Source organism: Candoia aspera, chromosome 2, assembly GCF_035149785.1.
Source record: "Candoia aspera isolate rCanAsp1 chromosome 2, rCanAsp1.hap2, whole genome shotgun sequence".
Classification (NCBI taxonomy): domain Eukaryota; kingdom Metazoa; phylum Chordata; class Lepidosauria; order Squamata; family Boidae; genus Candoia; species Candoia aspera.
In genome coordinates, this window is record NC_086154.1 from 5,366,068 (window position 1) to 5,382,272 (window position 16,205).

The window sequence follows — 16,205 nt, forward strand, 5'->3', positions numbered from 1 at the left end:
AAGTGCCTGGACCGTGACCGAAGGTGACGTTCTTTGGGGGCGTCGAGAAGCGTCGCCGATGGGGGTTCTGGCTGGGCTGGCGTTGGTCCTCACGCTGGTGGGCTGCTCAGGTGAGTGCGGGGCTTCCAACCTCCTGTACTGGGCTGCAGGTCCCATCTTCCCGGCCCAGGCGTGTTAGATCGGGACGGTGGGGTGCGGCGCACCCGGCGGCTGCGGGTTGAATGGGGTGTGCTTGTTTATGTATGCCCTTCCGAGGTAAACGCAAGTGCGGTTTCCGGCAAGCCCCCTTCTGCGTGCACGCATCCAAACCCGAAGAAAGGCGTCGGGGGAACTCATGGAAGGTGCGTTCGGCTGCATTCGCACAACACGCAAAGCCAGGTTGATTTTAGCCTTGGATCGTTTCTGTGGCTTAGCGTATAGGGCGAACCCAGCCCGTTCGATTTGGTGACGGTTCACATACGGGATAACGGAGAGTTAGGTCCGGTTCTGCGTATTGTGTGGACGCAGCCCTTCACGGACTTCTCCCCCTCCTCCTCTGTTAATTCGAGTCTTGGCACGGGCGCGGGCGGCGGGCGGCGGGCGGAATTTCCCGAACTCCGGTGAACTTTCGCTTTCGGTGGCTCCGCGTTTGGCGCGAGGCCCGCCTAGCAACCGGCGATGCAACCGCAGCTGCTGCTTTTCCCTCCGTTCACCGCGAGGAGCGTCGGCAGTTTCCTGGTGCGTGGCGGAGAGAACCGCCCGGAAAGAAGCGCGAGAGCTGCGGGGCTCGAGGGGGTGTCTGATTGTGGAGGGGGGCGCGTGGGTGCGAGGGCTGCCGTACCTGGGTGCCGAAGCTCGGGCGGCCGCTGGATGGTAGCCGGGCGTGTGCGTTTCGTGTGCACCTTGTCGGCTTGGGCTGCTCAGATCTGCCTGGAAGCGGAAGATTTTTGGGCAGCCTCGTTGGGGGGGATCTTCTGAGGGGAGGGGAGACCTTGCCGGGCTCAGGCCCTCTGAAAGGGAAGCAGCAGCTGCTCAGCCTCTTCCTCCCACCCCCACTTTAATTGCTGCACGGGGTAGGGAGGGGCGCTCAGTCAGGCCCGCAACTAGGGTCTGTGTCACCCGGGGCAAACAGGGATTCCGTGCCCCCCCCCATGGGTTGGTGAGGGAGGTGTTGGCAAGTTTTATTATTCTATTATAGATTAAATTAATAAAACATTCAGTATACAAATATTTATGGGGGCGTAGCTCAGTGGCTAAGACACCAGGCTTGTCATGAGTAATGATGGTGAGCAGGAGGGGCTCTCTATCCAGGGGGGAAAACGCATGCATAGTACTGAGGAATTAAGCAGCCATTCAAAGAGACACAGATCAGGCCCGCGTTAGCTTTTGGGGTTTATATGTCTGGGTTTTTCCCAAGCTTATTCAGTTTGTTAGGATTCTGTTTATGTAGCAGTAATAAACACTAGAGACCTACTCCTCGTCTCAGTGTGTGTCTCACTGTTAGGACAAGGCTCATCCACTGGAAGGTTGCAAGTTCAGGGACCTGAGTGCCCCTGGAAGAGTGAGCTCCCACACTTGCAGAAGTGTCTTCGGACAACGCTGGCTCTTCGGCCATGAAACGGAGATGAGCACCACCCCCTAGTGTGTCATTAGACATGACTAAATGGGAATCTTTACCTTTATACAAATACTAGTTTGTCATTTTGGCACACACACACCCAGCATGGTGCCTGGGGCACATGGCCCACTTGCCCACCCCCCCCAGTTGCTGCCCTGTTCCCCTCCCTCCTCTTTTCCTGCTGGGCAGCCAACTCACCAGCCCCTTCCAAGGCAGCTGTAGTTTTAAGTAGCAGCCCAAACTACCCCGGCCTCTGCCCGCTACTTTCTCCCTGCCCCCAGAGAGGGAGAAGGCTCTTGCCCTGCAGAAGGAAGACCTCAGATTTACCATATAAACTGTGAATGTTTATACGGTAAATCCTTCCTTCGCACTTGAGTACATGTATGTGCCATCAAGTTGGTGTTGACTCTTAGTGACCACATAGATTTTCTCCTGAATACTTCACATATTCTATGTACTAATGTGGTTGCTAAGAGTCAACACCAACTTGATGGCACATACATGTACTCAAGTGCGAAGGAAGGATTTACCGTATAAACTTTCACGGTCACAAGTTAAATAGCTGCTATAATAAAAATGTCTTTGCCAGACTGCTTAAAGTTGTGTGACAAACTCATAGGGCATACTGATTGGCTAAGGTAGTCACATTCACCAGCATCTGAAAAGTTGCAAATTAAATTTTATTATTAAAAACTTCAAGATTATAGAAGGCGCATACACACACAGTCTATGTATGTCTGTGTGTATATGTGTGTGTGTGTGTAATTATAAGATTATAAAAAGCACAGATTTATTTATTTGTCATATTTTTATGGCTGTTCATCTGTTCTGGCCACCCATCTGAAATTTATTTATTTATTTATTGTATTTTTCCACCACCCATCTCGAAAACATCTCTAGGCTGTTTACAAACAAACAAAACAGTAAAGATTAAATATCAATTAAAAGATACATTAGAAAATATAAATACACAAATATAATAAAAGCCCTAAAATATACAATATTTTTTCAGTGTTGCAGATGCGCTAATTTACAGGTAGTCCTCACTTAATGACCCTAAGTGGGACCAGAATTTTCATCTAACAACTTCAACAACAATGAAGTTGTTAGGTGAACCATCACAGCCTGAAGTTGTTCCTCCAGTATTCTGAAAAACAGAAGAAAAACACATGTTCTTCCTTCCTTCATCTCCAAGTTTAAGCTCTCAATTGAAATTACACACTGCTTCCAAGGAAGGACAGCAAAACTGGACTGAGTTAGTCCTTTTCTTGAGCATCCCAAGGGATCCATGGTCACTGATCAAGTGAAAGGCTACAGCTTAACCAGGAATGAAGGACATGAGACTGTGCATTAAGCAAGGCAGCCATCTTGGTATAGTGGTCAAGGTGCTGGGCTAGAAAGTGGGTTCTAGTCCTCCTTTAAGCCAGTTGGGGGACTTTAGGCCACTCCCTCCCTCTCAGCCTAACCCACCTACAGGGTGGTTGTGGTGAAAACAGGAGGAGAGAGCATTATATAAGCTGCCTTGAGTTGCACAAAATAAAGATGGAACACATCTAATAAATAAGAGCTACTCAGCTCCTATTCTGAGTCCTCTCTTTCAGGCTGTAGATTCAAAATCAGAATTTTGAAAACTTATTGTGGGCTCTCTTGCATAGAGGCTGCTGAGTGGGGAATTCAGAGTTACTCTTAAATTGGCCCTATTACACCTAGAACAACAGTGAAGTATCGGTCTGTTGGGAAAGAGGCTTTCTTTACACCAGCTCCCAAGTTCATGAGAAGACCAAGGACTGAACTGAGAGCACCTTCATTCATGCTATTCTTATAGGAGGTGGTGGTATCTCATCAAAGCTTCATAGATGGGATCCAATTCATCTTTGAATGGGAGGCTAGCAGGAAATCTCAGGGCTGTAAACTACATTGAGAAGTTGAAAACTCATCCTCAGACAAGGCAGTGGGAAACCACTTCCGTATCATTGTCAAGAGGAATATATGGACATGTACATACACCTTGACTCGAAGGACATTTCTTGATTCGTGACGCAGCTCGGGTTTTTTAGTCACCATTTTAGACCATCTCTTCGTTACTCTAAATTTTGGGTGGAGATTTTGGAAGCCATGAGTCTTCTGAGAAGCCCTTAACCTCTTCTTCGAGGACTGTTTTCCCACCATGGCAATTTCCAGGTGTGTGCACTTCAACTCCCAGAATTCCACAGCCAGCATGGCCATTTAGGAGAATTCTGAGAGTTGAAGTCTGCCCACCTAAAAGTTGCCAAGGTTGGAAAACAAGGCCTTAAAGCAGGGTCTCTGACCAGGGTTCCGTGGCACCCTAGGGTTCCTGGGAGATCACAATTTATTTAAAAAATTATTTCAAATTCGGGCAACTTCACACTAAAGAGGTCAGTTTCATTCTTTATTTTCAGTTTAAGAACTGTTAATGCATATACTGTATACAGGCCTACCCATGAAACTAATATCATAATTTTGTAACTTCCGGCCTATATTTGAGCCTGAATGTGCAGCGGTTCCCTGAGGCCTGAAAAATATTTCAAGGGTTCCTCCAGGGTCAAAAGGTTGAGAAAGGCTGCCTTAGAGCCTAAACAAGAATGACCATTCCCTCTTCCCAGTTAGATTTTTTTTTTAATTTCCTTACCAGGTTCGTTTCTGAGCCGGGACCAAAGAAACAGGCAGTTACATTTGAACTTAAATATTATTTTTCACCCAAGAGCAAAAGCTGTGAGGTGGGCGGCCACGCAGAACCCCCCTCCTTACAGCCCATTATGTACCTTCCCTTCAGCTCCTTCTTTAGAATACCACCCCTTGCTCAGTTACCCAGACTCCACCTTTGCATCATTGCATACTAGGAACTTCCTTCCTTCCCTCTATCTTAACATCATTCCATATAAGGAACTTCCTTCCACCCTTGCTAGGGCCCCTTGACCATTACTGAACGATGCCTTTCCTCTGGAGAAGCTGTCCTTGGAATGTACACCTTACCTTGTTTCTAGGGACACAGCTATCTATCAAGGCCTGTGAGAAAGGAAGAGTAAGAAGGCCAACTCTTCAAGGAAATCTAACATGGTTTCAGAGCCATCATAAGAGTGCAAATGTTTCTAACATATGCATACTAAATATAAAATATATGAATATGAAATATATTTGTATTTAAGTTCTATATATGTAAAATCTTCTATCACCACAAAGGCATCTGTAACTTGGCATCTCCAGCATACTTACTAAAATATCCAAGTAACACAGCCAGCGGAAGGAGAGCAACCGCAGTTATTCCCCATCTGAAATTCAGAGGTTGAAGCTGCAACGGGAGAAGAGGAAAAGGGATAGTTTCCCTGCTGAAATGTGACTGAAATACTTGGATGTAATCTGGAGCAGTTCCTTCTTTCTAATGTTATGCTCAAGTTTGTATGAAAAAGGCAAATAATGTTATGCTTGTAAATCGATATCCTAAATTCCAATTAATATTGATAGAATATTCTTTCCTTTTTTTTAATTTCTAGTACCCTGTTATCTAAACAGCAGAATGTCAATCATTTGAATTAATACTGTACAAATAAGATTGTATCAAAACAATATAACGTATCAAGATTTACAACAATATAATAAAAAGAAAAAAATGGGACTGGATATGCCCTCGGGATTTTTAATGGGAAAAAAAATTGAAAGCACCAGACATGCAGCTGTAGAGTAAAGGCAGTCATGGGAAAGTAAAAATAAATAAGAGCAGAGTCCAAGCGAGATTTATATGCATTTCTTGGACAGACAGATGTGAGCCCCAGTAATAGTAAGTAATCAAAAAGAACCAGTCGTGTTTACATTTCTGAGACCAGACAAGGCAAAATAAAGCAGACTGATAAGATTATAGTTTGTTTATTGAGTAATCCAATTTATAAGGATCACAGGCCTTCAGGACATCTGGCCACCCTGTAACAAATGAAATCATAAATAAGAAGATCCACAAGTCATTTGGTAATAAAATGAGGCCCTTGTGTCTTTCAAGGCTTTTTCCCTCTTGTATAATACAGCTCTTATATTATACATATCCTCCTATTTAGGTTTTGTCTTGCTGTAAAAATCCCCCCACCCCCCGCCCAAGAATCAGCCAGGGATCCCTTCAGGTCAGACAGCCCTGTCTCTCCCCAGCCTCTCACCAGGCTCTTCCATGGCCACGTCCACAGGCTCCTGCAGGCTGCCATACTCCACGTGGCACCAGTAGCGGCTCCTCTCCTTGGGATCGATCTGGATACTGAGCCAGTAGTGGAAGGTCCCGTCCGCGTTGGGGGCCACAGACCCACAGAGGGTGTCCTGCAGCCAGACCGCCCCGTCCCTCCTCCAGGAGACGTCGATCTCCTTGGGGTAGAAGCCATCCATGCAGCAGACGTGCGTCTCCATCCCTTTGTCAGCCTCCGTCCTGTTGCTCACCGTCACCACTGGGATCTGTGCAGAAACGGCACCGCCGGAATTAACTCCGAGCCCCTCCAGAGCCTGGAAGGTGGAGGAGAAACCTAACAGGCAGGAAAGCTCCCACTACTTAGTTGTAACGCAGGGATTTAACACTCCACCCCTGAAGCATCTCCAAGAGTTTTAAGAAATGCTCCAAATCTGAAAATGCTCAACCACAAGGACTCCTGATTTTGACTCCTTCCCAGGGACCCAGTCTGAAAAATCACTGGCAGCAAATTGAGGGTCCAAGGAAATTCCACAGGGACTGCTTTGAACTCATGGATCTTGGGCTGTTCCCTTCAGAGGAGGGATTCTGGAGCTGCTCTTTTAAGTCCCCTTTCAGAAAAACAACACAGAGGTTTCTCCCTCCTTTTTGGGCCCTCTTCCGCTCCCCTGAATCTTAGGCTGCTCCAGGCCTCTTTCCAAGGGACAAAACCCAAATTGCAAGAGGGGGAGAGCCAGGCTTTCTTTTTTGGCTATGAGGCCAAAGCCTTTTCAAAAAAGGTTCTTGGTCAGTATACTGGACTCTGCTGGGCTGCACTGGTTTGTACTGAGCCCGTAACCCTTGATGGAGTTTTTTAAAGGTTAATAAAAGAACTCCAAGCAGCTAACAACAATCTTGCAAGGTAGAAGCATGAACCAAAAGAGAACTTGCACATTAAGCTTAATTAAGTTCAGAAATAAATTCAGTCTTCACACAGTAGTTAGATGAAGAAAAATAGAGATAGCTTGCTTTTATTCAGTAGATCTGGTTACAGGTAGATTCATAGTAGAAAGTATTTAATCATCACTGGTTCTCTGTGGACATTTCCATAGAAATAGAAATGCCTGCATGCAAGCGAGATGAAAGGAGAGCTGCATTCTGCAGCACCTCCTGCTTGCAGGTCTGCCAAAAGAGTAATGGAGATTGTTAATCCCCAAACCCAAGAAGGAGGAGGAAGTGGAAATCAGGTGACCCATATGACATCGCACAAGAACAATAGAGATGTGTTTATTAGAGAGAGACCCCCTTATGCTTATGAGACAATGCAGAGTTGACCCCTGATAATTCCAACAGAAATTTCCTTGAGCTGAGCTGAATTGTTGTGGTGACTCCCTTATCTCAACTGACACCATCCTAAAGAACGCAGCCTGGGAACGGAGTGGTAAATCAAAAGCAGCTGTAAAGATTCAATTTCAAAAGAGAGGCAGGAAAACACAATGGACTTAATGAGGGGGCTGCGGGAACTCAAATCACTTGTGTCTTTGCAGGACAATGGACTACATCTCAATAAAATATCTTTCCTACATCCTAAGTGGCTTGTAGTGAGGCTTATTTCCATTGAGGTATCTGGCCCCACAATCCTCACAACTTGCTTGTAATGATGTGATTCTGAATAATAGAATACAAGTGGGATTTTTATTAGGGTCTTTACCTCAGAGTTTTTCAAGTTTTGCTGCCAGTTATAGAGGATCCAGGCAACCCCATCAGACTTGATTCAAGAATTAAAGTCTGAACATAGCAGGCAGGCCTCCTATAGAAATTCCAAGCAGACCTATCATGAGGCAGGCTATTTTACAAAGGTGCCTCAGGGCAAAGCTGGTGTTCAGAGGCAGAGGAGTGATTCAAAAACAAAGAAACCCATCAAGTGTCATTTTTGCGGCAAGAGCGGGCACTTAAAGACAAAATTTTGGGCCAGGAAGGCAGATCAGAAAAACAAAGAGAAAGCTCCAGAAGCGAGTCTTCTTGCATTTTCAGCCATTAATAAAAGTTGCTCCTCCATCATAGACAGTGGCTGCAGCATGCATATGATAAAAGATTGTGATCTCTTCATTGAATTGAATCCGAGTTTAAAGGAAGGGATTGGCTTGGTTGATGGAAAAACACGGGCACCTTAGGACGGGCTCTCCTAAGGTGCAAAAATGGCGCCACCCAGAGGGATATGATTGCAACTAATGTTCTGTTTGTTTCAGATTTAAACTTGAATCTAATTAGTGCATCTGCGCTGATGAAGAAGGGCCATACTCTTCGATTTAAAGGTGACAAAAGTGAAATAATGGATCAAAAAGGTGTCATTTCAACAGGATTCCTAGATCAAGGATTAATTTTTCTGAATTGTGAGAGGCCAGACATGGCATGCTTTTATTCAGTAGATCTGGATACAGGTAGATTCATAGTAGAAAGTATTTAATCATCACTGGTTCTTTGTAGACATTTCTATGGAAATAGAAATGCCTGTGTACAAGCGAGATGAAAAGGATGAGAGCTGCATTCTGCAGCACCTCCTGCTTGCAGGTGGATAAGGCTGAGCCTGTAGACATAATCTACTCCAGTTTTCAAAATGTCTTCGATAAAGTCCCTTATCAAAGACTTTTCAGAAAGCTTAGCAGCCATGGAATAAAAGGGCAGGTCCACTTGTGGGATTCCCAGTGTCTTGTCCTAGGACTGGTTCTTTTTAATAGATTTTTAAAGGATCTGGAATCAGGCATGATTAGTGGAATTTGCTGATGAGACTAAATGGTGCAGTGGTAAAAACACTAAGGGACTGCGAAGAGCTCCAAAGGTTCTCTGCACATGCGGGGGAGTGGGCATCAAAACTGTGTTGCAGAGTATTGGAAAGCGTTTGGCCTGAGAGATCAGAAAAAACACACCAGGCATTTATATAAAAATAAATGTATTTAAAGAAAGCATAAAACACAAGCAGTTTCCATATCCAGAGCCCTGGATAGGCACAAAAGCTTCTTATATAAACATATTTACAAGCTCATACACGCACACATGTGCTCTGAGCAAAACGAGCTGAAGTGGGCTAGAACGAGAGGCTGCAAAAACGAAACTGAAATTTCTGGTAGCAAGTCCAGGCAAGTCCTCCAGGCTTTTCCTTATTTGGTCATTCTTTCCACACCCCAACCTGAGGACAATTAAGTCTGACCTTCTGCCGATACTTAAGAAAATATTCAATTACCATGGTAACTTCTCTGCAGCTAAATTTTCTGGCAGAAAAACTGTAGAGGTCAGCTGATGTGATGCCCCCTGGGGCCAAAAATCCTAACTGCATTAGGATTTAAGTGAATGGGATCAGAGCTAGTTGTGACAAATGAGGAAAGAGATTGTGGACTGATGGGAAACAGTTCAATGAAGGGGTCGACACAGTGTGCACTGCTTAGGTCCTTCTGTCCCCCACTTGGACAGACTTGGATGGTGCCCCAAGTCTTCTGGGCTTCCCACCACCTGGCTGGGCTCCTTCCTCCTTTCTCCACCAGGGGGAGCTCTGGCTGCTTTCTGGGTCCAGCTCTGCTGCTCTGAAGGGCCAGGAGGGGCCCTGGGAGGCAGGTGGGGAGACCCTCCAGGGAGCAGGGGCACAACTAGCAAAGCTCTGGTGTCTGCCTGAGGGGGGCAAGAGAAGGGCAGAAGAAGTGGGGTGGCAAATCCTTGTGATGAAAGAAGGGAAAATGGCTTATGCTTCTAGAGAAGGTTTATCTCAGCAAAAAGCAGTGTAGAGTTTTACACACACACACACACACAAACCTGATTGCAGCCCTCCCCTAAATAAAATTCCTTTAAAGTGAATCTTGTGCCCCCAAAGATGGCAGAAGTGGGGGCTGCTGAGGAAGGGCTTCCCCCCTTAAGGGCAGCCCCACTGAGAGGGGAGTGCAGGAGTCCAGCCCTGATGGATCAAGGCTGGGGAGCCACAGCAGCTCCCACCAGCTCAGGAAGGCCCCAAATGGGGGGGGGGTCTTTCCTTTTTGCCATCCCCCCCAAGATGGGATGGATGCCAGGAGGGGTCCTGTGCCCCCTTCCAGAGCCCCAGCTCCACTTGACATCCCTGCCCAATTCTTCCAACTGGAGGCAGAAAAGAGGCTCCTGGCCTTTGGGCCCCCCTTGCCCCTCCAAAAAGGGGGTGCAGAAATGCTTCTCCTGGGATAGGGGGAGCCTGGGGGGGGATCTTGAATCTGCACTTGATCCCTCTCTTCTCTGGGAGGGAGACAGACAGAAGGAGAAGGACTAGCTTCCACCAGGACCTTCTTGGGACCCACCTACCTTCTGTGGATGTGGGGGGAGACCTGCTATTCCCTTCCTCCCCTTTCCTGGGGGAGAGTCTGGGGGACGGACAGGAGATTTTATCTCATTTTATATTACTATTTTTTTTTACTTTAAAAATATTTTTAGTAACTATACTCTGCACAGAGAACTTCAGTTATATGGCAAGGATAAAATTATCCTAATTTTTTAAAACACTAAACTTATTTTTAAAAGAACCTTTATAAAAAGTGTGGAAATGGCCTTTCCCCTGGGAAGGACCCCCTTTCTCCCCCCTTCTGCTCCTGGGGGGGGAATGTGGGGCAGGAGGAGCCCCCCGACCCATCACTCACCGCTCTGGTTGTAGAGAATCCTCAGAGTCTCCAGGTCATTTCTGAAGTCCTCCTCAACGCACTTTCTGGGTCTCTGTCCCAGTACTGGGGGTGTTCCTTGCCCACCTTCTCCATCCAGGAGACTCGAGACTGAGCCTTCTTAATGTTGCTGTCATAGTAAACAACGACTTGACTGTCCACGTACCCCAGACCAACAAACTGGGGCAGCCCCTGACTGGGGTCCAACATGGAGCTGTAGAAATACTTCATGGAGTGCGAGGAGGAGCCTGGAAGGGACCCAGAAGGGCAGAGTTACTTTGAGGGGCTTCAGCTGAGGGACCCCGTTCCGATGGGGCACAGCAGGGTCCAATGTGAGGGTCTGGGGAGGAAGAAGAGACTTGGGGGGGGGCCTGGGGGCAGAGGGAAAAGGGGGAAAGGCGGGAGAGAGGATGGAATAGGAACCAGAGGCTGAAGGGGGGAAGAGGGAGCGACCGAGAGGCAAAGTGGTGGCTTCTGGAGGACCTGAAGAGTTGGGGGGCAGAGAGGTTGGGGGGTGAGAGCAGAAGGGGAGGGGAGGCTGGGCCAGAGGGAGAGCAGGACCCCCAAACCCCATCTGTCCCCCCAATGGTTCCCTCCCCCCTCCCAGTGAGGCCTCCCTCCCACCCTCTCCTGGATTGGGGAGACTGCCCCACAGAAGCTGCAGTCACCCCACAAAGAGGAGGAGGTTCCACCCCAGAAGGTCAATAGCAGCAGGAAGCCCCACCTGGTCACCCCAACTTTCCATTTACAGAAAAAAACCAAAATGGATTGTTAATAGGTGCAGATTTGAGGGGAGATTTTATAAAATGGGGGAGGAAAGGGGGTGAGGAGGCATCCGGGTGAGGCCAGAGTCCTGGGGGGGGCAAACCCAAACTGCTTGCCAGGGAGATGTGGGCAGGCAAAGCGGGGAGCGAAGGGGGTGAGAATGGAGCCTTGCAACCCCCGGGAATCTTCCTGCTCGGCCCCTGCCTACTGGGAGGTTCCCCCTCTGGGCCCAGAGTTGAGGCAGCTGAGCAGGGACTGGCTTTGACCCCAGGACTGAATGGGGCCCACCCTCATTCCGCAGAAAATCTCACTGCTGATTATCCCAAGATTCCTTCCTTTCAGCAACACAATCCGGGCACTGAAACCTTTCTTGCAAGGCACCAGGTTGACTCCAGATCAGGGCTTCTCAACAGGGGTTCTGCGAGGTCACTGGGGGTTCCCTGGGAGATCATGATTTATTTAAAAAATTATTTCAAATTTGGGCAACTTCACATTAAAGAGGTAAGTTTCATTCTTTATTTTTAGTTTAAGAACACTCTTAATGCATATACAGGTCTATGCATGAAACGAATATTGTAATTTGTAACTTCTGGCCTACATCTGAGCCTGAATGTGCAGGGGTTCCCCGAGGCCTGAAAAATATTTTGAGGGTTCCTCCAGGGTCAAAAAGTTGAGAAAGGCTGCTCTGGATCTAAAACCCTTGGTTCACTTTCCAGAGCATGTTCAGGAAGTTGTCCTCCTTCCTGGCCAATCCGGCACTTTTCTTCAGCAGCACTTTGGAAATCACCCTCGACAAGCAGAAGCACAGCCTCTGCGTGTTGGAAAGGGCCACGGAGGTCATCTAGTCTACCCCCGCTCAGTGCAGGAACCCAAATGAAGGCCTCTTTCTTCCCTCCACGATGGCTCTGGCCTCCGCTTGAGCCTTTCCAGGCAAGGGGAGCCCCAACTCTAGCCAAGGGGTTCCCTGGTCAAACGGCTCTTGCTGAAACCTTCAAGCAGAATTTGCATCCCTTTCACTGAAATCCATCACTTTATGAATTATTTGTTTGGATTTTTCTAATCCAATTAAGAGAAAACTTTGTTACGGCCAAAGAGCAGCACAGAATTATACCATGAAAAAAAGGAAATAATTGCGATGAAGAAGGGCAACATACAAACACCATCATCACAGAATCAGATCTACCACAAGAATTACAAAAACCAGTATGGCAGGAGAATCAAGTCCATAAAAATAGACAATAGGCAAACCAAACTTTAGCAGAAATAGATAAGGCTGTCATGCGCTGCCTACTACTAAGTAAAACACAGACACTAATTCAGGGAAGATCAGGTTCTGGTTTATTTCAGCATAGTGCATAGCTAGAAAAAGCTGAGAGTGAAGGGAGCGTGCCGGTGTGGGGTTTAAATAGCCCGCGCCGGTCAGCGCCCCCCCACCTTGGGTTGTGTCATCCCCCCAAGTCCTGTATGCTTCGTTGCCGGTAGGTGAGGGGTCGCGGGGCCCCTGCTGGTGCCCCGGGCTTCACTCATAATCGTTTTCTTCCTCCGGCCGGTGATTGCTGTCAGCTGGGCGATATCCTTTGCGTTCCTGCTGACAGCTTCAGGTGTGCCTCGTGATCCGCCCTGTCTTTGTCGCTCTTTCTTTCCCCTTTGTGTTCTCTTGACTGGTTTTTCCGGCCGGGGTCGTTCCCTTCTCCTCGGGGTCTGTGTCTGTTGTTGTGCGTCGCTTTGCTTATCTTTTAATCCCTTACTCTTGTTTCCGTGGTATTGTCATGTGTGCCGTTGTGCTGATGCATTCAGCTCAACAGTGCTCATGACAAAGGCATGGACAAATCTAAAGCTAATATTAAATTATCCCAGTTACAGCAGCACTCCCATCAGAAAACAGGGGAGATGTGAAAAACTCCTGGGAAGTCTCCCAGCAAGGGTGGGATGAAGGTGCTTTGCCCATGGCTGTAAGAGACAAGCTAGCTGCTTCCCCCCCCCATACACACACACAGGGGCACAGTCCTTTGGGGAGGTCTTTTCTGAACCTCCCCTGGGGCACCCCTGAAGGAAGAGCACCCACTCGGCCAGGGGGAGAGCTCTGCTGGGCCCTGAACAGACCAACGGGGAACGGTGAGAGGCAGGATTTGGGAGGCAGTGATGCCCTGACCCACTGGCATTCTACAGGCTTGGCCTAGATCGGTTTGGTGCTCCACGCCCATAAGGCACTGCTTGATAAGCCATGTTGCCTGATCATAGCCCTTACCAAGTACCTGTCAGGGTCAGTCTCGCTTTGCAATAAGACACAGACTCACTTAATGGGTCTTAAGGATTTCTGGTTTATTGGAATGGTGGCTGACAGAATGAAAAACAGGAACGGGGGGTGTGGTGTGGAGGTGCCCCTTTTATACCCTCTCGTAGGGCCCTGGGCTCCTCCACCCTTCATTGTCCCAATCCCTCTTGATGGGGTCCTTGATGGCTGCATGGGCGTTTTCCCGGTGTCTTCCTTTGTCCCCTCGAATTGGGTGTGTCCTCCAGGGCACCAGGTGCGGCTTATCTCTGCTCGTCCGATGTCCTTCTTTTCAGCTGTCTATGGGTCCATGGGTGTGGGTGCTTTGGGTGCTTGTTTTAATCCCTGGTTTAATTATCTCCTTCCTCTATTCCTTAATGATCATGATCTACGTTGTGAGGCTCTTTTGTGCCTTGCAACGAGGTCATGACATGCTGCCCCCCAAAGATGTCTTTATGGTGCTGGTTTCTCTGGGTATGCCTCGTGGAACTGTCTAGCTAGTTGTCTTGCCATGACATGTTGTGCCTGGACCCACTCTGGGTGTGGGAAATGTTTCCATTTAACGAGGTATTGCAGCTTACCTCTTTGCTTTCTTGAGTCCAGTATCTCTTTTACTTCAAAATGCTGTTGGTTGTCTATCATTACGGGTGGGGGCGGAGGTTCTTCCGTATGCCATTTGGATGTGCTTGTTGGTTTCAGTAGTGCACAGTGAAATACTGGGTGGACCCGTCTCAAGTTGTGGGGCAGTTCCAGTTTGAAAGTAACTGGGTTGATTACCTGTGTGATTTTGAAGGGTCCGATGAATTTCGGTGCCAGTTTCTTCGAGGGTTGTGAGGTTTTTATGAACTTAGTGGAGAGGTAGACCCTATCTCCCACTTTGTAGTTCGGTGCTTCTGCCCTGTGGTTGTCCGCATATTTTTTGTACGTGGTTTGTGCGTCTGCTAGGGCCGTTTGGATGATTGGCCAGGTTGTTGCCAGCTGTGCCGCCCAGTCGTCTGGTGAGCAGGGCAGGGTTTCAGGTTGCGGCAGTTCTGGTATTGGTACAAAGTCCCTTCCATAGACCACCTTAAATGGGGTGTGGCCAGTGCTCTGATGTACTGCATTATTATAGGCTACCTCTGCGAAAGGTAGTAGGTCTACCCAGTTGTCTTGTTGGTAATTTATGAATGCCCTCAGGAACTGTTCCAATGTTGAGTTTAGGATCTCTGTAGATCCGTCCATGTGTGGATGCCACGCAGTGGACAGTGCTTGCTTGGTTCCGATTAGTTTTAAAAATTCCCGCCAAAACTTTGACGTGAACTGTGTGCCTCTGTCGGTCACCAACCTGTAGGGGGCGCCGTGAATCCTGTATATGTGTGTTAGGAACAAGCGTGCCAGTTGTGCGGAGGGGATGGTTGCGCACGGGATGAAGTGTGCCTGCTTTGAGAAATAGTCTTTTACCACCCATATCACTGTTTTCCTTTGGCTGGGTGGGAGGTCCACAATAAAATCCATGGAAATTTCTTCCCATGGGCGGGAGGGGCTGGCTACTGGCTGTAGCAGCCCTTGGGGTTTCCCCCCTTTCCGTTTGGTGGTGGCACATGTGGGGCAGTTGGCCACGTAGTCTTTCACGTCTTTTCTTAGGTTTGGCCACCAAAATTGCCTCCTCGTTAGGTGAAAGGTTTTTACGAACCCAAAATGTTCCGCAGTCTTGTCATCGTGCGATCTGTGTAAGATTTCCCCCCGCAATGATTCTGGCACATACAAGGCTTTCTCTTTCCAGGCGATGCTGTCCTTGATAGATACATGGTGTCGGTTGTTTTGCAACCATGTATCTGTTTGTAGTGCTTGTGTGAGTCTTTGTTGCCAGTTCGGTGAAATTGAACGGCGGCTCCGATCGTTCCCTGTCGTTCGTGCTGGCGTGCGCTGATTCCTTGTCTGGCTGCGCGTGACAGCTGGGCAGCCCAGCTGTTTCTCTGTCCATACCGTCCCCACGATGTCGGAGGCTTGCGTGTCGTCCTGTGGCCATCGGGAGAGGGCATCCGCCAGGAAGTTCTTCTTGCCTGGTATGAATTTCAGCGTGAAATTGAACTGGCTGAAAAACTGAGCCCAACGCACCTGCTTCGGGCTGAGCCGTTTTGGCGTGCTGAGTGCCTCCAGGTTCTTGTGGTCCATCCAAACCTCGAAGGGGCAGGTGGCCCCTTCCAGCAGGTGCCTCCACGTTTCCAGAGCTGTCTTTACTGCGAACGCCTCCTTTTCCCATACGTGCCATCTCCGCTCTGTTTTGGAGAATTTGCGGGAAAGGTAGGCGCAGGGTTTTAGGTGGTTGCCGGAGTCCCTTTGAAGCAGGATGGCTCCAATGGAAAAGTCGGAGGCATCTGCCTGCACCACAAAAGGCTTGGTGGGGTCAGGGTGTTGTAGCACTGGCTCAGCTGTGAAGAGGTTTTTTAGTCTCTCGAATGCCGTTTGACAGTCAGCTGTCCAGTTTAGTAGCGCCCCCGGGTTTCTTGATTTGCGCATGTCCCCCAAGCCCTTAGTCTTCAGCAGGTTAGTTAGGGGTAAAATCGTCTCTGCCAGCCTTGGCATGAACCCCCTGTAGAAGTTAGTGAATCCGAGGAGGCTTTGAAGTTGTCTCCTCGTGCGTGGGCGCTCCCACGCCAGTATGGCTTGGACCTTGCTTGGGTCCATTTCTATTCCTTTAGCTGAAATCCTATACCCTAGGTAGTCAATTTGTTTCTTGTGAAACTCGCACTTGGAGAGCTTGGC

At 48.3% G+C, this 16,205-nt stretch overlaps 1 protein-coding gene across 1 annotated transcript; it reads right to left on the reverse strand.

The window, feature by feature from the left end:
• Positions 1-5,516: 5,516 nt before the first annotated feature.
• LOC134488852 (patr class I histocompatibility antigen, B-1 alpha chain-like) lies at positions 5,517-12,029 on the reverse strand. The gene is made up of 4 exons (XM_063291185.1): positions 11,898-12,029; positions 10,468-10,687; positions 9,217-9,419; positions 5,517-6,136 (listed from the first exon to the last, which is right to left on the reverse strand). Exons 1-4 carry the CDS (start codon positions 12,027-12,029, stop codon positions 5,729-5,731), a joined length of 963 nt encoding a protein of 320 aa, XP_063147255.1. The 3' UTR covers positions 5,517-5,728.
• Between the last annotated feature and the right edge of the window lie 4,176 nt (positions 12,030-16,205).